Raw genomic sequence first — 23,896 nt, forward strand, 5'->3', positions numbered from 1 at the left:
TTCTCTAACAGTGACCCTGCGTCTTATTCTGCCTGTAATAGAGTCATTCTCACATATAGGTGTGCAGATATAGAGGGAGACGGAGGTAGGGGTGGGGCAGATGATATGCATCAAAAGGCTACCAAGGTCTCGAGTGCACTGGTCGAGAAAAGGCTAGAGGAATATTTCCATCCGGAAATCCACAGGAATTGCTACTATACCTCTTTAATATTACATTTCAGTTAGAGGGGAGTGGACGGAGCTCAAGTGGTTGAGCACCTGCTTTCCATGTACAAGGACCCGGGTTCCATCCCCTTCCCCTTTTAAAAACAAAATAAACAAACAAAAAAAACCTGACTCCACTGGGGAGTGGGTGTAGCCCAGTGGCTGAGTGCCTGCTTCCCATGTATGAGGTCCGGGCTCCAATCTCTGGTACCTCCTTAAAAACAAAAAGTTCAGGTAGAAGGATTCTCTCTTAACTGACCCCAGCCCCAAACAAAGGCCCGGCTGGGATCCCCCGGGGCCGGGAGTGCTCATGGTGCCTGAGCTGGGGCCAGGCCATCAGCAGGCTCAGTCCGAGGGGTGCACCGAAGGTCCCGGGGTCAGCCTGTGGTCACCGCCTCGGTGTTCCCAATTGAGCACGTTGGGCCCTGACGGGAGGATGGAAATCAGGTCCTTACCTGCCTCTGACTCACTTGTGGAGAGGCAAGTCCGAGGCACACACAATAGCAGCATAAACCTGAACTTCAGGTAGCCCCTGCTTCAGGAGATTGAGGATTATGTACCCAGTGTCCAGAGGAGCGAACCGTCAGAACGATGCGTCATCGGGGTACAGTCACGGATGCGGAATGCTGGGCTGTGCGGGCCGCTCCTCTCCTGGGGTTCTTAGCACTCCTCCTCCTTGTCCACCTGGGTGGCCACCTGTGCAGGAAATTCTTGCCCGTTAGAATACTTGGCCTAAATGGCCATCTTCAAATAGTTATAAGAGCGCCTGCGTACATTCCACAGTGGACTACTTCATCCAGAGGCCAGGGAAGGTGGGTAATTTCCCCAAGGTCACACAGCTGGGCAGAGGTGGCGCAGACGCTGTGTCTGATTAGCCCTTCCCACTGATTTAGGCCCATCACATGCAGAGCAGTCTTTCCATTTCAGCCCTGGAGTGGTGTGTGCTGCATGAGCATTTTTTGAGTTTGTGAAAAGAAAGGAGAGGAGCCGCCTGGGCTCTCCTCTTTGCCTTCTCCTTAGAGGATCCGCTCGGGCTCTCCTCTTCACCTTCTCCTTAGACTTAGAGGAACCACCCAGCTCTCCTCTCCGCCTTCTCCTTAGAAATGTCCCAAGGGCGGAACCCAAGTGCTTGAGGGAACTCGAGCTTTGCAAACCCAGAGCTATAGCTCCAGCTCCATAGGGCATTTTGCAGGCTGCTTGCTTTACGTACTTGTGTAAAACCACTATGTTTTTCGATTTTTAAGTTTCCACGAGGCTGTTCTTCCTGAATGAGGGCTTACAAGAGATGGCAGGGGTACTTCGGAACTTACCAGAAAGCAGACAGTACCTTCTGAAGATGTAAAAGCCATTGCGTTTGTCTTTCTGTGACCAAGAGATAAGAGAAAACAAAAAAGGGAAAGCATGCCCTCTTGACAACTCATGGTATTTCCCTTTCTGAGATTTATGAGTTCTTCTGCCCCTTGGGTTCTCGCCATAGGATAGTATAAATCTCTGTGTTACCACTTGACACAGACCTACACACACATGAAGTGATCATGTCTAAGGAAGCTTTTTGTTTTTGTTTGTAATATAAGTTTTCCTGACCTCCCAAAGCTTGCAAGCCAAGCCAAGCCGACTCCTAGATGAATCTGTCTAGGATCGTTCTTACATAGACTTGAACTTGGTTTCTTCTCTAGAGCAAGGCAGAATGAAGCTTTAAGCCATGTGAAGGCAGAAAGCATAATTCAGAGGTGTAAATTAAGAGTATGGGTAAAGAAGGGAGAAAATATTTTTACAAGAGCAAGTTAGAAAGAACTTAGTCCTTCTTACTGCTGGTTTATTTTAATATATTTTATTTTTAAAAAGACTATAATAGAGAACTTGACTTTAATGAAAAATGGCCTAAGATTCTTTACCTTTTTGTTCTTAATGAAAGAAGGAATGGATTACAATGAATATATATTGCTTTTCCCTCAGAAAACAATGGGGAAATTTTAGAGTATTTTCTTTTTATTTAAACCAGATCTCCTTTTGTTTCATTTTATTTATTGTTTAGTTGACTTTCTTTTTTTCAAACCATTTTAAAAAAACGGAATGTATTTCCGTTTATAGAATCTGATTTGTGAATATGGTCATGGAATGATGAATTCTGAATTATTCTGTTCTGAAGAATCGGATAGTTCTTTTCCCAAGATTGAAAATTGAGCCCATTATGGGGATTGAAAACCATATGACTTTATTCAGTTAAAGAATACAACATAAAGTAACAGTACAGCACCAAATTAAGTATGCTGAATTGCCTACTTAAGTGAATCAGCCATGCTTTGCGATAATGCCGCTGTGTAAATAAATGTGTTGACTGCTACTGGTAGTGGATTGGACTAATACATAGCCAATTAATTTTAATAGCGTTTCACTTTCAACTTTAAGTTTAGCTAAAAATGTAAAATTAATTACTTAAAATAAAATTTAAAGGAAGAATCCATACCTCTTGCATTTTACCCAGCAATTCAAAGTTATAAAAGCTAGTTGTGGTCCCCTGGCATCCAGGTGTAGGATGCTTTGTTATGCAGATTCATTGGTGGTGATTCATTTTGCATTGTACAAGATCATTAGTGATGGCAGGATTCACCGCTGCCCCCTCAAATTAGTGGCCCCTGAGCCACTATTACATTTAAAGTACAATTCAATTCACAGGAATGTTTCTCTCCAATAGTTCTTCAGGAAGTACTATTATGCAAGTTGAAGACCCGGGTACAGGAACCATTGGCTTGCCAGGAGCCTTTGCAGGATCCCTGGGAGCAGGTGAATGAATACCTCTGGAGTTTAAAAGGAAATAGAGTTGACATCAGCGGTTAGGAGCTGCTAGGGGGGGCGTAGAGGACAAGGCCTTTGGCAGTGCCCTGGATGATGAGGACAAGGAGGGCTGAGGCTTATTGGGCTTTCACGCTGTGTCTCTCCTTCGAGGTGCTAAAGAGGTATTACAATTGTCTTCAAGTCTCACAGCCACCCTAGAGAGGTGAGAAACTGAGGCAGAGAGACTCGAAAATTTGCCTGAAGGCGCTCAGCTAGTTAAATGTCAGGGTCAGCTTTGAATTCAGGATCTCCCTGGAGCCTCACCTTCTTATAGTGGATCCTCATCTGTCACAGCCAGTGGTGGCTCTCCCATGGCACAGCGTGAGCAAAGGCGGGAGGGAGGAAGAAAAAGGGAGGGAGGACGTGCCGCAGAAGCAGGGGCAGGGGAGGACATGGCCACTGCACTTCGGTTTTTGAAAGTACTGACCAGAAGACTCTCCAGATAAGGTAATTTTCTGAAGCGGTTGGATGCATCTTTCAAAAGCCATGGGTTTTTAGATTTGAATGTTGTAACGATTGCATGAGAAACCTCCTAATACATTTGCTATAGAAATGATGTTAAGAGGACCAGTGCCTAGCAGTGTAGAAGATTCCATCCCAGCCGCACTGGCTTGGGCTGCAAAGGCCACTGCTAACTTCAGTCTCACCCTTGTCGGCCCCTGGTCCAGGGGCCCCAGCCGAGACGTTTAGGGGTGAGTCAGAGCCCTGGGGTGCAGGAGCTGGCCCCGGGAGCCGCAGCCTCTGGGTGCGCGCTGGGACCTGCTGGGCAACCTGGCTTCAGGCTCCAGCCCCTGGGCGTGGGTTCGAGCAGAGCCTGCGCCTCGGGGGAGTTTCCCCCAAAGCAGCTGGTGCCTTTTCCAACTTGCCAGCCAGAGAGGCCCTCGGGGAGGCCCGCCCTTCTGGACGGCCCAGGGGACTGGGGCACCGTGGGAGCAGTGGGGGCCCACGCTAGCAGCAGCCTGGCACTCCTGGTCAAGCTCCACCCCCCAGTGAGTGTCCAGCCACCCCTGGGAAGTGGAGGGTTGAGGGGGCAGAAGCTGGAGACTGGGAGGCAGCGCCCCTTGCCCGGCAGTGCTGCTGCAAATCACCATGACAGCGTACCTGTGCAGGTGAACCAGGTTCTTTCCTTGAGGTGAAAACGGATCGATTTGTCTTCAGTTGCAGGGAATTGGTAGTGGGTATTTAGTCACTCTTTTTCAACAGTTTTGTTTTATTCTTTTTCCCTCTTAACCACGTCCCCTCTCTGCCACCCAGGCCAACCCAAGCCCCCGGGCAGAGCCGCGCCTGGCATCTGGGGCCGGCCTCGCCCTCTCCCCGTGTGGCTGGCTGGCTCGGGCCCCGGCCCGCATCGTTAGTTCACTGCCGTCGCCTCAAGATGGGCAGCACTGACCTGCTTCCCCGCCCGCCACGTCAGGCCAGGCCCATGTGGCACCGTCCACGGGGACAGCAGGACAGGGAGCTGTCCGGGCCGTGCAGGTGGCAGTCTCCGGAACGGGTGCTGGTTTAATCTGCTTGTTCTGCTTTTGATTCTTCTAGAGGGCCGGGGCACAGTGCGGGGGTGATGCCAGGACAGGGCGGAAGGGCTGGGACACACCTGTCCCCCGTTTGGCCTTCTCACCAGGCATGATCGTTGTGCCAGCGGATCAAAGGCCCGAGGTTCTCTCCAAACTTTACAGACAGGTGCCTGCACAGATACCCTCCTGCCCCGCGCGCTGCATGCTGCACACCTGGGCTGAGCCCTGAGCACACCTGCGCTGGCCCAGGGCCAGGAGGACAGCAGCCCGTGTGCCCTGAAGGCTCTGCCGCCCAGGGGGACGTTGGTGAACAGCCAAGGCCACGGCAGCAGAGGCAGGGGGTCTGAAAATGTGCAGGCTGAGCAGTGAGGGGAGATGGTGGCGGGGGGAGGGGGGGGGTGGCACAAGCAGAGGAGGCCGCTGTGACAGTGGACGGGGAGGGATGACAGGCCTGGGCATGCGGCTGAAATCCAGGCCAGCGGCCCGGGGCTTGGGGCCTGGGACCTTGGATTCCGCTCTCTGACCTGTGGCAAGTGCACGTTGGCAGGTGGGCAGGTCCCAGCCCCAGTCCCTCAGGCTGATGCCCTGATTCACTGTTTTTGTTCTTTGCCAAAACATTGTATTCCTGCTTGTGGGGGTAAGATAAGTAATATCCATTAGAGTCCTCCAGGGACACATGCTACCGCCAGGTAGATTAAGAATGTTGATGCATAAGAAAGTCTTAAGGTGTAGCTTAGTTTGTGGTGTGATTTCACCGACTCATTCATTTTGTGAGCAGCAGGATGCGGCAGGAAGGGTGAGCTGGGCCTGGCTGTCCAGGTTCTGAAAGGACGAAGGACCCGTCTGCAGGACCATGCTTGGGACCCCCCCACCCCCCAGCTCCCTGAAGCCACCACTGAGTGCTTCGGAGCTGGTGGTGAGAGGGGGATTTGGGCCGGGGGTGAATCGTTCATTCATCGGGGTTGCTTCATTAGACGTTTTTAAAAGGAGAGAACTCAGTCTTTATTTTTTTTAAAAAAGAGAAAATTCTGCCTGTCATTTCTCTTGCAGCTTCCCCAGCATTATCCAGGGGCAGAGTGAAAGACACAAGGAAGCAAGCGTCGTCTAAGATGACTTGAATTTAATTAAAACCCAAATATCTGAAAGTACAAAATCAGGAAGCTGGGTTTCTAGCTCTGCTGGAGCAAAACCCAATTTGCCTTTAAAATGTGTAAAGATCAGACGTTTCTAGAACTAGACAGTCCCCACTTGCTTGAGGAGCAAGACTGTGGCCACCAGTGGTTTTCTCGGCACTTCGGCCAGTGTCTGCCGGTGTAGGTTCCTCCACTTGTCCGCCTGGCACTGGCGTGCTGTTAATGTCTTCCTGTTCTTAGCCACGTCTTGTCTTTCCGTGGGCTTTGGAGGCCCACTAAGGGCAGGCCTCGCTTTAGACTCTGTGGCAGGGCCGTAAGTAGAGGTGCTAGGGACTCCGCAGGGAGAAGCTCCCAGCACCTTCCAGCCCTGCTTCTCGGAGACCCCTGGCCGTTCCTGCAGACGGCAGCGTGGGTGTCAGAGTAGAAGCAAAGAATTCAAGAACACAGGGAAAGCTCCTGCGAGGCAGGGGGCGCTAGACTAACTCACATCGTCGTTATTGCCCTGGGGAAGCTTTGGTGGTAAGGGCCAGTGGCGTTGGGGGCAGGACCAGGGCGGTGAGAAAAGGGAGGACGTTGCTCTGTGCTGGGAATGTCTCTCTCCTCCCTAGTGGACGGGGCACTGCCGGCTTTGCCACTGTGTGAGCGTCTTCCCGGGCCCAGTGCCCTGCGCTCCTAACGCATGCTGCACCGGGTGGACTTCCCTCCACGTTGCTGGCAGCATGTCACACTCCCCCTGGACCTCCAGCAGATGCTGGCTACCCTCCTGCCTTCCATGCCTCGGTGTTCTGGGTCTAGGAGGGATAATAAAGGCATCAGGCCCCGGGTATCTTACGGGACTCGCAGGCTGGTGGTAAGGGGCTTGCCTCGGAATGCTTGGGGGTTTCAGCTCAGCCTTTGTGGGGCGGGTGGGGGCTGCTGGTTTAGCAGATGTGCCTTCCTGTCCTCCCACTGTGCCACCTTGGAATTCGCTCTTTGTCCCGTGCATTGGGTCCACCAATGTGGCCCGGCGTGGGGGGTGGGGCGGGCGTGGCAGACACTGCTCTGCAGATTGGGGTATCGTTGTACCGGGGGGGCCGGGCAGAAACATCAATGGGTGCCAGGCCCCCGTGGTGGTGACTGCCGGGCCAGCTGGGCCTGCCGCAGCACGAAAGAGCCTGAATGAAAGAAAAACGCCTGCGAGTCAGGGACCCATCAGACAAACCGCGATGCAGCAGCTCAGCTTTCTTTTAAGAATGGGGACTTGGCACCCTCGCCCCTGTGGGTGTGTGGCTCTGTCTTAGTGCGGATCGATAACACTGACATCTGCTGAGACCTCCAGGGAGATTTTGGGCATGGGTCCAGGCTCTGATGGGGTGCTGCTGCAGAAGAGCTGGGCCTTGTCCACACGCTGTCCTGTCAGGGTTCTTGGTTCGTGGGGAGCGAGGCTGCTGAAGGGGTGCTCGGCACCTCTTCTGACTGGTTTGCCTGGGGTGTGTAGCCTTTGCCAGGTCTCAGCATGACACGGTCGGGTGACTGCTAGCAAGGGCACACTCCCCAAGGGTGGCTGAAAAGACCCTGTGCTGTTCTAGTGCAACCACGCGGCGTGCGGGGGCCTGGGCAGGGGCTGGCCAAGCAGAGGCTGGGATCAGAGGCTGTGTCATTCTCAGCCGGCCCGAAGTGGCCACAGGGGCGGGGGGATGGCAGAGAGGAACGGCAAAGGAGGGGCCAGGGCCTGGACAGTTTCTGCCCCTGAGTGTGTCTCCATGTGGCACCGCACAGGCCTGTCCTTGGACCCTGGCCTTGGGGAGCTCATGGAAGGGGCATGGCAAAGGCTACCTGGGCAGATGTCCTGGGAACTGTGGTATCCTCGGGAAATTGAGCAGAGCTGCAGCCGCGAGGCTGGTCATGGGACGACTTGCAAGCCTCCAGACGGGCCCTGCCATCTTATGCCCCAGGGCCTTTGAACGAACTATTCTTTCTGCCTAAACATCTCTTTTACCTGCCCAGATAGTTCATGCTCCAACTCCAAACCCTGCGACTCCTGCTAAAAGCGATCGTTTATTGAGCCGCCACCCTGTGCCAGGTTCAGTTCTAACTGCTTTACGTGTATCAGCTCATTTCAGCCTCATAATCTTGTGAGACAGGTGTGACTACTGCCTGCCTCGTGCGCACGAGGAAACTGAGGCACACGTCTGTGAGCCTGTGGCACTCCCGGACCTGAGTGCCCGCTTTCCTGGGGACCGAGTCGGCACCCCACCTGGTTTGGAGGGTCCTGGCAGCAGCCTGAGCCCACCCCTCTCCCAGCCCTGTCCACCTTGCATTGTAGTCCAGGATTAATAGGCCCGGCTCCTTCCCCAGCCCCTGAGCTCTGCGGGAAAAGGGACTCAGTAGTCCCAGAGCCAACCGGGGAGCTTGGCTGGCATTGGAGCCTCGGTGCATGACTGCTGTAGGAATCTGTAGGGCACAGGCACAAATGGACGAAGGCTGCCACTCCCCCGCCCCTTGCCGGTGGGGAGGGTCCCCGATCTCCCATCAGACTGTGCCAGGGGGGAGCAGGGAGCAGGCATGGTGACCCTGCTACAGGGCAAGTTGAAGTGTCCTGGGTCAGCCTTCCAGGGGATGCCTCCTGGGGGCAGCACCCACTCTCTGGTGGTCCTAAAGGCAATGGTTCCTCAAGTGAGTTGTACCATCCAAACCAACAGGAGAATCTTGTTTTTCACGCATAACTTTTAAAAGTGAATAGATGAGGGGAGCGGATGTGGCTCGAGTGATGGAGCTTCCGCCTACCATATGGGAGGACCCGGGTTTGATCCCTGGGGCCTCCTGGTGAAAAGGAAGAAGAGTAAACATGCCTGCGCGGCGAGCCCATGCAAGTGCCTGTGTGGTGAGCCAGTGCCCGCACAAGTGAGTCACGCTGCAAGATGATGACACATCAAAAGAGAGACAAGGGGAGGGTCAAGGTGAAGCACAGCAGAGACCAGGAACTGCGGTGGCGCAATTGACAAGGAACCTCTTTCCCCATCAGAAGTCTCCAGGATCGAATCCCAGTGAATCCTAGAGGAGAGCAAGTGAGAAGACAACACAGACAGCAAAAAAAGAGCAGGGCGGGAGGAGGGGAAGGGGGAAAAATAAATAAATAAATAAATAATCTTTTTTTTTTTTTTTTTAAGTGAATAGATGAAATCTAAATACAGTTCTGCTGGCCGGGTGGAGCGGGGCGCTGGGGAGGGAGCGCGTGCCTCGCTGTCCTGCCAGGCTCGTGAGCTGCATCAGCAGAGGTGGGGGCAGACGGTGCATGCTCTGTTGAAACCTTAGAGAAAAGCAGTTCTATGATGGAAGAAGGGGAAGAGATGTTTTCTCCCCAGGAAGGTCCTGGCATGTCCTCATTTTCGATACGTGGCTTCTGAGCCCTCCGCGGCAGGTGAGAGGGTGGCGAACGTGTCTTGCCTGGGCTGCTACACACTAAGCACCGCTCTACATAGGCAGTAGCGCCTCGTGGAGTCCCAGGTCAACTCTGGAAAGTGGCATTATCTGCTTCGTTGTACAGGTGGGGCTGACAGTTCCCAAGGCCACCCCTCTCTGTGAAGGAAAAGAGGGTGGAGGGCGTTCACACCCAGATCTGGTCGCACCCTGAGTCTCGGTGCTCCCACAGATCACCGTTCATGTGAAACATCCCGTATTTCTATTAAACATTCTTTGACACTCTGCACTTAAACTGAAAATGTCATGGCCTGGGTATGCCACACTAATTTGACTCCTGATTTCAAGGCCATCTCTTGATTTTGCACTCCTTGCACACTGGTGTCCAGTTAAGATGTGTGTCCCGGGGCATTTGGTTGAGCAGTTCCACGGAGAGGACGGAGCAGCATTTTACGGCTTCACTTTGGTTCTCCTGTGGCAGCTGAACAGCAGTTCCCAGCACAGGCTTCTCCCTGACTCAGCTCCGAGGGTGACTCATAAATCTCCCTTCTCCCCTTGCTGCCTTCTGCAAGCATCCGTTGTCCACACCCTGACCACACACTGTCTCCACTGCACTTCTCGGTTTGACTCAGGTTTTGACACCGTTTGGTCGGGAGTCTTTACGAAGGGACCCCTCCCAAAAAGGCATCTTCAGTGGATAGAACGTAAGTGTCAGGATTGGAAGAGTTACCCCTCAATCCTGATATCAAGATCATTTCTACTTTGGAAATTCTTGGCTGACCAGACTACGTCCTTGTAAATTTATTTAATAGCAAATTTTCTAACTCTCTCCATCCATTCCTCTGTGGCATATGTCACCATTTCCCTGAATAATGAATCATCAGACCCTGGGAAAAAGGAAAGCGTCGGGGAGAGAGCCATGCCTGGGCCTTCTAGAACTAGCTGGTGCTGTCGTCCACTTACGGTTACGGAAGCTTCATGAGGCAGGGGTCTTGCCTCAGTTTCTCCTGGGAATCCAGCTTGGTGAGGACTCGGTGAGTCCCAGCTGCCCAGGAGCACGCTCGAGCCAGCTGGCATGGAGGTGGCAGCTGCCCACTTCTGCCTTCCAGGCGGGCCGTGTGTGGGAGTGTGGTGAGAAGGCCTTGGTCGAGGGGAAATGGGGATCGCGGAAGCGGGCAGCTCGCAGGTTTTCATTGTCTGTTTCCTTTAGAAAATCTATTTTCCCGCAGTGAATGAATCATTGCCTCCGAAAAGATGTTCCTTGGAGAGGAAGAATTAAAATATGGAAGTTATTTCCCAGCCTCCCCCACATGACAAAGAAGAAAAGGAAGCCTGCAGTTCATCAGGGACTGTTTTTGGTTCTTAAAGATAATGAGAAAAAATCATTGTCAGATACAGACACTAAGCTAAAATGACACAGGGCCCCTCCCCAGGGACTGACGGAGAGGACATCGGGCAGATATGCGACTGACAATACATAAACCCCAGTAGACTGGGGAAATGTGTGTGCCTGTTTTTGCCTCTTTTGATAGCAACTTGTTCCTATTTTCAATGGTTTTTCTTTTTTTATGAAATAAGTCTACCAGATTTGATTAGCATGGTGAGGCGGAGTATTGCAACTTCCTGGCTAACTTGGGACCTGTAATTCAAACCATTTCTCAGCCAGTCTGAAATCTTTGAGATTTTATTGTGTAAAAACATTGCAACACAACAGGCTAATGGTCACCGTTTCGGGGAAAATTTATGATACTGTGACCCGCTGGACCAAAAATTCAAAATTAAAAGGCACCGAAGAGGAAAACTGAGGTGCCAGTCTAGTGATTTTTTAACAAGGGCTGGCAAACTACAGCCCGGGAGTCAAATCCGACCCTCAGCCCGTTTTTGTAAATAAAGTTTTATTGGAACACAGCCATGCCCACTCATTTACATATCACTGGCTGCTTTTGCACTAGGATCTCAGAGTTGAACCCTTGCAACCGAGAATGTGTGGCTTGTTACCAGGAAACGCTGTCAACTCCTGCTTTGGTAGAATGACCTGCCTTCTCTGTCACCTGCATGGGTCCTTAACGCTCCCGTCTCACTGTGGACGCGCTGTGGGACCTGGGCAGGTATGACGTGAGAAAAGAGCCATGCTGCGGTTTGCCGGGGCCGGGCGTTCCCATCGGCTGTCTAGGAAGTGGCTGCAGGAAAGAACGTACGCGAGCGACTGGAGCAGGAGTGTCACCCGGGCAATGCAGTGCTGCTTGCAGGTCTCGCTTTTGTCTTTCCGTTCAGTTAAAGTCAAGATAGTTCTCGAGGGCTCCTATGGGAAGGAGCCTTCATCAGCGCCACCTGTGTTTATGCCAGGCCTTCCCCTCTCCTAGCCTCAGAGCCTCGGAACAACCTGCGGAGTTTCTGATAGGTTCTTGCCGGGGACCACGGGCAGGGCCACCCCTCCAGGCAGCGCCGCAGTGTGTGCACATGTCTTTCTGCCACATCTGCACACACATACATGTACATGCATATACACATACGTGTGCATGCATGCACGTATACAAACACGCCTGTGTACACATGCACACACGCATTTTCAACACTGACTGACAGAGGGGAGCAAAAAGTCCTGCCCACCCAAAGACCTTTTATGGACTTGAGTGTCCATAAAATCCTGGGCATCACTATCGATGCTGTTATTAACAGCAGCCAACATTTTTGATGACATCCTTGGGCAGGGCCTGTGCTGGAGTTTCTCATCGGGGCTCATTCTCTTATCACAGCCCCACGAGGGAGGCCCGTGTTATCCCCGCTTCACAGCTGGGGCCTGGGGCTGGAGGAAGCGTCCCCTCCCAAGGCCACTCGGCGATGAAATGAACAGCCAGGAGTCCAGCTCCGTCTCCTTTGCCCCTTCCCCAAGGTGCTTTGCCCCTGCCCGGGAAGTAGCTCTGCCGGGTCATTGTACCAGGGGATGCTGGACCCAGGAGCTGTGCTGCTCCCCTGGGACTGCCGGCCCCGCGGTGCTCTCCAGGGTGCTGGCTGCGTCCCGCCTCGCTCAGCGTCTCCCCCGCCTGCTGGGCGGCAGCCGCGGGTGGTTCCTGGAGACGGGCATGCCGCAGGCCTCCGCAGTGCCCTGCCTCTGGGTGCCTCTTGGCGTGGTGAAGCTCTCGCCCAGCCACACGGTCCTGCCTTTGTCCACTGGGGAGCCCCTCTCTGAAATCTGGGATCCCGTGTTGTTTTCGGCCCCTCATGACTTTCTTTGCTGTGCAGAGAAGGTGTTCACTGCGGGTCAAGGTGGAGAAGAAGGGCTGAGGCCAGTGCGGCCTGCCTTCGCCGTGCCGCGCAGCCGCATCTGAAAAAAAAAAGAGGAATTCTGCCAGGCCCGGATGCTCCCGAGCCACCTTTTTTTTTTTTTAAGATTTATTTTATTTTTCCTCGCCACCATTCCCCTCATTGTCTGCTCTCTGAATCCGTTCGCTGTGTGTTCTTCTGTGTCTGCTTGTGTTCTCATTAGGCGGCTACGGGAACTGATGCTGGGACCCTCCAGTGTGGAAGAGAGGCGATTACTCTCTGGTGCCACCTCAACTCCCTGTTCTGCTGCGTCTTCTTATTTTCTCTCTCTGTGTCTCCTGTTGCACCATCTTGCTGTGCCAGCTCTCCCTGTCAGCCGGCACTCCCGTGCGGGGCGGGTTTCCCATGCTGGGCGGTATTCCTATGCGGGGGCCATTCCCGCGTGGGCCGGTACTCCACAAGGGCCGGCTCGCCGTGGGGGCCAGCTCGCCCTCACCAGGGGCCCCTGGGCATCAAACCCTGGACCTCCTATATGGTAGACGGCAGCTCGATTGGTTGAGCCACATCCGTTTCCCTCGAGAGCCTTCTGTGCGCCAGGCTGGGCCTGCTGCACGCCCGCGTACGGGCTGATGGGCCTCTCTGTTTCAGCCTTGTGCAGTCTGCAGGCGGCATTGCCTCCTGTTCAGAAGGGGGGACCCAAGACAGTTTCAGGGACTTGCTCAAGTTCGGAGAGCAGGTCGGTTGGGATAGAGATGCACCCAGCCTGGCTCTGGGGTCCGCAGCCCTTCACAGCCTCAGCAGGCCGTGGGGGAAGAGAGCCCCCGTCCAGGACACAGGGGCCAGTGCCGGGGACCTGAGCAGGCCACCCCACCCCTCTGGTGGCACTGCCTGGGTCCCATGCCACCTTCAGAGCTGCCTGGGGGGCAGGTGAGCTTAGGCTTTTGAAGGACCCTGCCAGCTGTGGAAGGAGCACGGGACCACCTTCCCGTGGAGCCGTGGGGCCATGCCCGGCTGGGCCCTTCCCTGGAGTCAGCTGCACAGGCAGCGGCTTGTGCTTTAATTTTTCATCATCAGGATATAGTTGTACCTTCCAGGATCCTTAGTAAGTACTGGATCTGTCATGGCCGTGGAGAGGTTTGTGGAGTGACTGCGAGGCGGCGCCGGGGGAATTCAGGGTCTGGCCCTGGCCGTGGCCCCCTCTGCCGTCCCCGCTTCCTTCCTTGCTCCCTTCTTCGCTCCTCATACATTTACTGAGCAGCTGCTATGAGCGAGGACCTTGGCCAGGCCTCAAGCACTGGGTCAAGTGCATTCGTTGGACCGGATCCTCGCCATCAGGCTGGGCAGCCTCGTCCGAGTGGCTGCTGAGGCCCACCCCGTGCCGGTTGCTTGCTTTCACACGGCCTTCCCTGCTAGGTTTCCACCTCCTCCAGGGCGCCTGCAGCCCTGGTCTGCGGCTCTGCTGCAACCTCCTAACCGGGGTCCCTGTTTCCACTCCCTCCCCCCTCAGCCCCTATTCTCGATACAGAGTGACCTTGTTGAAATAAAGTTGGGGGAAGCGGGTGTAGCTCAGGGGTTGAGCTCCTGCTTCCCATGGATGAAGTCTGGACTCAGTCCCCAGTACCTAAAAATAAATAAATCAAATAACACTGGGTTCACATCACTCTTCTGTCCAGACTCTCCAGTGCCTCCCCATCTTACAACCAAAGCCACAACCCCTCCCGTCTCCCCGGTGAGCGCCGCCCAGCCTCTCTGCCTGCCTTTCCTGCCCGTCTCCCTCACTGACTCTTTCTACCACGCTGGCCTCGCGGCCGCGGCTCCTTGCCGTGTTGGGTGCTCTCCGCAGGGGAGCCTCCTTGCTCCCTCCCTGCGGTCCCCAGGCCGCAGCTGAGATAGCTTATCAATCCTCCACCCTCTGAAACACAAGAGCGCCGCTGCCCGACCCCTCCGCAGCGCTCACTGTTTCCCTTATTCGGCTTTGTTTTTCTCCACCAGGCGACAGGCTCTGTATTTACTTAGTCACCGGCTTCTCGTTTGCCCCCAGGGCCCTCCCCACATCAGCCCTGCGAGAGAATAAGAGTTTTATGGCTGTGGGGCCCTCGTGGCCCAGGCGCTCAGTGAACTGCTGAGTCCCTGCATGTCACATGTTGACATTGTTCAGTGCTTCAGGAGTCACGCTCCGCTGCCTCTTCCTGGAGCTTGCCATCTCAGAGGCGAGGCGCCGAGAGAGGTGCCAGGTACCCGGCAAGAGGCCTCCACACTGTCCGGGTGTCGTTCTCCCCAAACACAACGCCAGGAAAAATCCCAGCAGGCATTTTATAGAAATGGATGAACTCATTCTGTAATTTACATGGAAATGAGAAGGAGCCAATACCATCATGAATGAGAAGAACAAAGTTGGAAGCCCACACAATGTACTTTCAGTGTAGATGTCAAGAATTACTACAAAACTTACAAGGTTTAAGATAGTGTGGTATTGGCAGAAAAAGAGACACAGGCTGCCCAGATAGGAGACATAGGAAAGTTTATTCAAACAGCATGTGAGCGCTCAGTATTTTTTTTTAAATGCTTACATTGTTTTCAGGGAAAGTGCCTCTAAATTTAAAGCAATAGATCCAATTGTTCCTCTGATAAAAGTACAATATTTAAATATCAGAGGGTGAAAACACAGGGAAAATAGTGTATTTTGTGCTTCTTTTCCAGATTAATAATTGGATCCACTGCTTTAAATTCAGAGATCCTTCACCTGAAAATGGGGCTAAAAGTTGAAGAAAAACATATTGCACGTTCCTTTGTAAATGTAACTAACATAGTATTAAAACAAGTTCACCACCGCCTCCACCAGGTAACCAGGTCAGCATCAATGGGGTAAGTCATGTGACTACCCTTGATGTGATGGGATGAAAATTAAAAGCTGCTCATCAAAATACAAAATCAAGATAGCAAAAAGGCCAGCCATAGACTGGGAGAAAATAGCCACAGTGCAACCATCTGCCAAGTACTTGTATCTAAAAGAGCTAAACTTCTATAAATCAGTAAGAAGGACAAATGGCCTCAAATGGCCTAATTTAAAAAATAAAAAGAAAGTAAAGGGGGAAAAAAGCTAAAACATGAACAGATCCCTGAAAAAGATGATTTACAAATGGTTCATAAGCACATGAAAATATGCTCAACATTATTAGTCATTAGAGAAATTAAGACAGACAATACTAGATGTTGATGAGAATATGACGCTACTGGAACTCATACACTACTACTGCAAAGATGAAATCGTGCAGTCATTTTGACGAATAGTTTGGCAGTTTCTAATGAAGGAAGCATGTGACTACCTTATGCTCCAGTAATTAACAGCTTAATATATGTACCCACAAGAAGCAAGTGCTTATTTATTTCCATGTATACTTTTCACTCAGTTAAGGTGCTGTAGCAATTTGATATAGTTATGAATTCCAGAAATAGATATTGGATTATGTTCGTAACCTGGTCTGTACCTGGGCGTGATTAAGTTATGATTAGGGCTTTGATTAGGCCTCATCAGTAGGGTGTTGAGTCCCCACCCCTCCATGGGTGGGACTCACAGATAAAAGACATGGCAAAGGACGGAGTTGAAGATTTTGATGTTGGAGTTTTGATGCTGGAGTCTTGAGCTGGAGCCTGGGCAGTGAACACACAGGAGAAGAACACAGAGGAGTAGAGATGGCTCCTTAGACATGGCAGAAACCCCGGGGAAAGCCTATTAGAGCTGTTCGCCTAATAGTCTACAGCTGCCCTTGTGGAGAAAGCAGGAGCTGAGCCTGGAGAGAAATGATCCCAGGAAGCCTGAACCCTGGCCAACGTTGGCAGCCATCTTGCTCCAGCACGTGGTAGAGACTTTGGTGAGGGAAGTAACTTACGCTTTAGGGCCTGGTAACTGTTTGCTCCTACCTCAAATAAATACCCCTTGTAAAAGCCAATAGATTTTGGGTACTTTGCATCAGCACTCCTTTGGCTGACCCCTGCAGGTGGTGTCTGCCCTGTCTTCAGTTCTGAAAGTATTCTCTTATCTGTAATTAGCATCTTGAGGGAGCTACTTGGCGACTATGCAAATATCCTATTTTTCCTCTAACCTTCGTCCACTAATTTCAGTGTCCATTGGCGGATTTTCCCTGCAACAATTACTACCCGGTGCACTGGTGGTGATTTTCTATTCTCCTCATTCCCTCTGCGTTGATTATGTAGCATTCTTCCGTAAGGGACAGCTGTCTTCTCCCCATGACATGCTTGTTTATCTAATTCGTTATTTGATTCAGCATGGACTTGTGAGTGTTATCTAATTCTAGGAGTTCTCGAAACCCTTCTTTCTTTTGCTCAGATTGCTTCAGGATCCCCTCTCAGGCCCGCAGATCTTCCAAGTTCTCATTGTCATGGTTGGTCATTACTTCTCAGGTTACTAGTTACTTGGGGCAGTTTCCTGTCTTTCAACCCTGGGGTGATGTAACAAGGTGAAAAAGACCCCCGGGAAACCCAGGCCTGGAAGGGCCCTGGGAAAGGCCTCTGCTGGGCCCTCTGGGCAAACTCTGTCCAGTCCTGCAGTCTCCACCCTGGGCAGATGCTGTAAATGGGTGCCCTGCCTCCGCGCTGGGGGGGGAGGGGTAAAGAGGAGGTACCAGGGCGGCTGAGGAGGGAGGGAGGGTCCTTATCCCCATCAGGGCCTGGCCGGCCCCTCCAGGTGTTAGGGCTCTGCTGCTGCCCTCTCCAGGTGGGTGCTCGTCCCCCTTGGTTCTCTTACACCCTGCCCAGGCTTCACAAAGGCACCCTAATGAGTGTCATAAGTGTCTAAGGCAATGGAATACCTGGCTGTCTGCAGGGGGCTGCTGCTCCCTCCACCTTTCACCCTGGGGTCACCTCATCAGAGCTTCATTTCTCAGATTCCAGCAGAACCGCCTCTGTCTTCATTTCAACCCATTTCCTCTTCTCTGGCCCTCTGTGGCTGAAAAAAAAAAAAGCTGTTCAAAATCCTTCTCCTTGGAAACTCTTCATTTGTGATGGTTAGGCTATTGTGTCAACTCAGCCATGTAGTTGTGCCCAGTTGTTTGGTCAAGCAAGCACTGGGCTAACTGTAATACAAGGGCATTTATGGACTTTAGTCACCATTGACTTGACTGCAGTGGTAAATCACAGATAACTGGTTATAATTACATCAGTCAGGGAGATTGCCATCAGCGATGAGTGATGCTTAACCCAATCGTTTGTATCCCTTAAAAGGGGGAGTGGTTCCAGCATTGAAAGAGAATTTCCCAGCTCGTCTTGGACGGCCAACATCTCCCAGAACTCACCAAGAACCTTCATTGGACTTTCATTGCAGCCCCTGGTTGCAGCCTGCCTGTGGAACCTGGCCTTGTGCATCCCCACGGCTGCATGAGAGACTCTTAGAGAATCGCATACTACTAACGTATCTCTTGCTGATTCTGTTTTCCTAGAGAACCCTGACTAATATGTCATTTAATTGAGAAGAGTGGTTGTCAACCCTTAAACGTCTCTATTTTTCCTTTAACTTGACCTTGCATTTGCTAGAGGTTTATCTTTGGGCCCTGTTCAGTTCTCCACACTATGAAGTCAGGAAAAGGGTGACTCAAATATGCAAAATGCAAAAACTGTCATTGGGGAGCAGATGTAGCTCAGTGCTTAAGCGCCTGCTTCCCATGTACGAGGTCCCAGGTTGGATCTCTGGTACCTCCTGAAAACAAACAACAAACGAAAAAACTCTCATCAGGGAGCGGATGTGGCTCAGTGGTTGAGCACCTGCTTCCCACATACAAGGTCCTGGGTTCAATCTCCAGTACCTCTTTAAAAAAATGCATGGGGGAAGTGGTGGGAGACAGCAAGGGATGTGACAGAACATTCAGCATTCAGGACACTGAGTGGCATCTGGGGCAGTGCCAGGCGCTCACTGGGATAACACGCAGAGCCCTCTCTTCAAACAAGGTGCAGCTCCGTCACCTGCCAGGAAGGGGCCAGGAAGTGGGTGTCAGGCATCCAGGCTTCGTGGTTAAGGAGATGCTTAGGGGTGGGCAGAGATCAGCCGAGACGGTGTGGCTCTTGGTCAAGTTTGATGCTTGCTTTTTCACTAAGCAGCTCTGGTCCTCCAAAGAGGATTCCAGAACCTTGGGAACGCAGGCTGAGATGCAGAGCTCTCCTCTAAACATGCCGTGTCTCAGGGCGTCTGGTAAAGGACTGAGGTGGCTGGCCCCTTGCTCCCTGCCGGCAGCCTCTTCCATTCAATGTGCAGCAGTGAACAAGTCCACCCCGTGTTTTTGGTGTCCTAACGCTTTGATCAGGTTCCATCTGGAAAACCTTAACCGCTGCCTCTTTGCAGGTGCATGAACCCCACTGGAATCATGACACAAGCTCCAGCTGCTGAAGGGCGTGTCTCTTTGCTGAACAGGGCACGTAGGAAGACGGGAGCTATGGCTGCAGAAGCCCTCTTCCTGTCCCTCTGCACACGGGAGACCAAAATAGCAAAACTGAATTATCTCGGAGAAAGATGCATTTGCCACATTAACGTTGTCTTATTGAAAGCTTTAATTTTTGAAACAAATTGTTGAACTGCATTTGCATAGTGTTCGTTTTGAAGTGCTAACTTTAGACCCTCCGTTTTGGGGAACAGACAAGTGTGGGCAGGGGTGACTCAGCCTCCCTGTGCCTCCACCCTCCTCCCAGTCACACCCTGCCTTCTCAGCCCTCAGCAGGTCCCAGCCTCCTCGGACACCTTGAAAACGTTTGCGCTTGGTGGGCAGCTCGTGGGGTGCACCTCCAGGCGGGGGGCTCTGGGGAACGTGTCAAGGAAAGAGTGACTCGTGGCCGTGGGTCTGAGGGTTGAAGGAATGACATGTCTCGATGTGGCCAAAGAGGGATGTGGGGTGAATGGGGCCGAGGGGCATCGAGCCAGGGGCCTGGGAGAGGAGAGCAGGGGCTCTAAGCAGGGAGGTGGTCGCCAGTGGCTTTGGGCTGCAAGAACGGTCCTGGATTTTTATTTAACTGTTTGCATCTGTGTACCTTGACTATTTCCAAAGTGTACATGCCTTAAGGAAAGAACTGTGTGTGATGCTTCTCTGGGGTCTCGTTGCTCTGGGCTGCATGTAAGAGGAGTCTGTGTATTTGAATGAGTTGACAAATAAATGCCGCCCCCTTCGAATGGCAGCAGCAGCGGCAGCTGGCTTCGTACAGAGAAGAGTGAATGAGGCGTGGGGTGATGTCACTAACAGGTCAAAGCCAAAGGAAGTGCTTGTAGATTTAAGGCTTGAGATAAACAGATCCTCACTGAGTTGGGTGCAAGCAGCAGTTCTCAAAGCATGGGCTGGGGACCCCTGGACCTGCAAGTTCAAAGCAGTTGCCTTCTTACTAGTACGTTTTTCTGCTTTTTTGGTCTCTCTCTCTCCCGTCTGCCAGATGCTGCTGAAATGTAGTTCCTCCATCGCTCTGACTGCTAAGGGCGTGTGTGTACATGTATTTAAAGTTCTCACTTTTTGCCCATGTAAACCAAAGCTCCTTTGGTCCTCAGTGATTTCTGAGAGTGAAAAGGGGGGCAGAGACCAAAAAGGTTGAGAACTGCCTGCGGGTTGGGTGAGACCAGAATGACTGCAGCCAGAAAGTTTTGTAAGGAAGGTCTAGAAGCAGGTTGGTAATCAATCATCTGTTCTTTTTTGCAGGAAAAACTGCCTAGAAAATCTAATGGATGAAGATGAGAAAGACAGGGCAAAGAGGTAAGCAGGGCCGTCTCCCTGTGGCAGAAGCGTTGCGTGGGTGTCTGTCATCTGAATCTTGCTTGTCCTCACTCAGTGTGAATGAATGCACCAGCTGGGGGACATTCTCCAGGTACACGCTGTCCTTGGAATGTTGCAGTGCTCTAGTCAAACTTTTTTTTTTTACCATCTCCCTTCATTTTGTTCCTTAGCCTAAAAGTACTAGTTGGCTGGGATTTGCTGTGTGGTCTGTACTTTTTACACATTTATGTGTTAACCCTGCTAACCTCATCTTCTTTCAGAGGCCTCAGGCTACTGCTTTTTCGGGACAGATATTGCTAGGCAAGATAGCCTGGCTGGAGCCAAACAGGCTGGGTTCAAGTCCTGGCTCTGCCATGGAGGAATGGGGGGGTTCAGTCGTGTCCCCACAAGAGGCATGCTCAGGCCTCCACCCTGGTCATGTGGCTGTGGACGCGTTGGCAAAGAGGACCTTTGAAGATGTCGTTAGGCAACGCGTGCCCGAACCGGATGAAGGGGCCTGAATCCAATCTGGCTGAAGTGCTTAGATGCAACGGGGATTGGACGTGTAAGGAGAAGCCTTGCGGAGAAGCCAGAAGCTGGAAGGGGCTCCGGAAGAGAAGGGAGACACCGCCGTGTGTGTCACTGTGCTATGGAAAAGCCGAAGAACCCCAGAGGTGGCCGGCCAGCCCGATGATGCCAACCCCAGCATGGGTTTCATGGGAAACCAATGGAAGAGTTGTCTGGCTTTGGACAATGATAGTAGTAATAGTTACCACACAGTGAGGACATGCTCATCATCAGACACTCAGTTTCCTCTTCTGTAATTGGGATAATGTATGCACCTTGCACTGGTGTTGGGTCAGTGAGAAAAGCTGCCATGGTAACTGGCACGTAGGACCTATTATATATGGACAAGTTCATTCCAACATTGAGCCTTTGTTGACTGCCTACTTGATAAGGTGGGGCCATAAAGTTGACATTTTGAACAGTCAAGAAGGGTGGGATGTCATCAATTTCATGCTTCATCTGAATCACGGGTACTGTGGGAAGCTCTGGTTTCCAGCCTCTGAGGAGCACGTAGTGATGGAGGAGATGGGTGGGAACTGGACAATTCCGGGCATGATGACAGGCACCCCTTAGAGTGCATGACCACGGATTGTCTTCTTCCAGGAAAGCCTTCAGCACAGGCCTGCCGGCTAGCCTCCTTCCTCCAGACTCACTGATTGCTGCTTCTGCCAACATCAGCGCATAGTAGGTGACTTAGTTTGCCAGGATGCAGTGGCAGATACCACACAATGGGTTAGCTTCACAGGGATTTATGGGCCACAGATTTGAAGCTAGAAAAAAAGGCTATGTAACAGTATAAAAGGACCTGCTGGGTACCTGTGGAAGAGTGCTGTGTACCAGGGTGACAGGTCCTACTGGGGAAATGTGGAAGGAGCCGAGAGCCGGCTGGTGGCGCTGCACCTTGCTTGCCTGCCCTTCGCTGCCTAATTAATTCTGACAAACACTTTCATCTCCCTGAGCCCCAGTTTTCTCACCTCCTGCGGCAAGCTGAGTAACGATTTCTGCCCTGCCTTCCTCTAAGTTATTTTGGGGGAATGAGCCCAGAAAATACAGTATGAAGCTCTTTTTCATTGTTAATCACTTAATGTAATGAAAGTGCATGACACTTTGCACTAACCCATTCCTAAGTCAGCCTTAGCATTGGAAAGAACAATTCTGACCAGCATTCCTTGGTGCCCCCTGTGGCCGCCGGGCCTCCTGGTTTGATGCACTTTTGCTCATATCGTGTTCTCAGCTTCCTTTGAGGTGTGCGCCCCTGCTATTTCCTTTTTACAGATGAGGAAACTACGGCTCACAAAGGCTAGGTAACTTGTCAAAGATTGTCAAGCTGTTCAGTGATGGAACTGGAAGTTAAATACAGTGTTCCTCAACCTTAGACTCTGCCCTTAACTACCAGACCACAGGAGAATCTCCTCATGTGAAAACAAATTGAAACGGTGTGCCAGGCCCAGGCCGAGAGCGGCAACCCAGTGTGACTTGGGGCCCTCAGGAGTTTTACTTTCGCCATCTTCTTCACTGTCACCCTTCCAGGCCTCCCAGTCTTGGCCCTGCTTTCCTCTCTACCAAGAATAAATGAAAATGGATGTTTGGGCTTTATAGTACTCAGAGATCAGCAAATAGAGCTGTTCCCCCAAAATCTTGACTAAAAGTTCTCCGAAATAGATTGTCCGCAGCTTGTTTTCCTTCTTTCCGCATCTCTGTTTGTTTGGGGCCACGGCCTGCACACCCCCAATCTTTTCTTTTGGAAACCTCGGCACAGGAAGTGAGTGCGCCGTGTTGAGGGGCTGCTCGCCCTTCCCCTGCCCCTCGTCCTCAGTGGGTGGTGGCTCGGAAGGGGCGGCTGTGCCCAGCTCTGCCAGCCCAGCCCCTCAGCACAGAGGCAGGCCCTTCCTGACACTTGGGCAAACAGCACACCAGCCTCAAACCAAAGGCCGTGCCAGCCTGCAGCCTCAGTTGTGCGGGTTTTCCCGCAGCAGCGTGGGAGGCCTCTGCCGGATCCCGCCCGGAGGCCTGAAGTGAGTTGTTCTCACGCACGCGATATTTTTTGACGAGATTGGAAATGTTTAGCTTGACCAGAACTCTCACTGCCCCCAGAAAGCACGCTCTGTGTCAGGCCAGGCTTTCAAAGGGATTTAGGTTTTAGGGCGTTCATGGATAATGGGGCATAGTTGGATCAAGTATTCCGAAGCAGGGCATGGCTTTGCTCTCTTCTTTGAATTTCCATGTAAATCCAGTGAGTGTGGGCTGCCTTATGTGTGTTCAAAACTACATGCTGCTTCCTAGCTGCAAAAGCATGGAGCTTGTGCTTAAGAAGGAAACAGTTAGATGGAGAGGCATTGGAATTCTTAAATCAGAGTTCCCGGCTTCCCATTTTATGTGGCATCATTCCAGGTCTTTCTAATTCTGCCGTGACCATCCAGGAAGAGGTTTATGTAGCGGGAGGTACCCAGGCTTCTAACCAGACAGGCCACTTTTACTTTCTTGCCACTTTTACTTTCTGTCCTTGGACAAGTTACTAAACTGCCCTCAGCCTCAGTTTCTCCTTCTATAAAATGGGGGTGGTGACAGTTGCCCCTTCGTCCCACGGCTTGTCCTGTGTTAAATGCAGCTGTGGGCAAGCGCCTATCCCAGCAACGAGCCCTGGGAGCCCTCACCGCCTGCCCAGAGCAGTGTGCAGCCATCGCCTGTTCAGTCTTCACAGCACCCCGAAGGAGGAGCTGCTATCATCCCCAGTTCACAGCTGAGGACAGTGAGGCGGGGGGCTCACAGCCGGTGGCGGTAGGCCGTGCTGGGGTTCAAGCGCGCGCGTGAGTTTCTGGAGCCTGGGCTCCGGCGCCTCTGTCTGGTTGCTTCTCATGGTGCTGAGGAAAAGGAGGCTGCTCCTTGTGACCCGCAAGCCAGTGCCCACGGGGTTGGGACAGAAAACGCTGATAGGAATCCTCGCTTTCCAAAGGCAGCAAGTCTCCACCACTCTACAGCGATGTAAAATAGTTTCCTCCCCTTCTGGAGAGCAGCGATCACCTGCTGCCTGTGCAGACGTTTCATGGGCACCTCCTCCCTTAATCCAGTATGAGGGAGCTAATCGGGGGAGCAGGCGTGGCTCAAGCCATCGGGCACTCGCCTCCCAGGTGGGAGGTCCCGGCTTTCGTTCCCGGTGCCTCCTGGAGAAGGCGAGCAAAACACTGAGCAGAGAGACGAGAAAACCACCTGGGGGAGGGGAGGAGATAAGTTAAAAATAAAT

General features: G+C 52.2%; 1 protein-coding gene across 7 annotated transcripts in view; it reads left to right on the top strand.

Annotated features, from left to right (window-relative positions):
• The window catches only part of NPAS2 (neuronal PAS domain protein 2), a 166,107-nt gene that overhangs the window by 57,887 nt on the left and 84,324 nt on the right, over positions 1–23,896 (top strand). For all 7 annotated transcript variants that reach the window (XR_011646070.1, XM_058278198.2, XM_058278199.2 and 4 more), the window contains exon 2: positions 20,035–20,088. Coding sequence is in view for 6 of the 7 variants with exons in the window: in XM_058278198.2 (XP_058134181.1) it covers positions 20,035–20,088 (54 nt within the window). In the remaining variant the exon portion in view is untranslated. The remainder of the gene's footprint in view (positions 1–20,034; positions 20,089–23,896) is intronic.

Source organism: Dasypus novemcinctus, chromosome 17 (genome assembly GCF_030445035.2).
Source record: "Dasypus novemcinctus isolate mDasNov1 chromosome 17, mDasNov1.1.hap2, whole genome shotgun sequence".
In the NCBI taxonomy this organism is placed as follows: domain Eukaryota; kingdom Metazoa; phylum Chordata; class Mammalia; order Cingulata; family Dasypodidae; genus Dasypus; species Dasypus novemcinctus.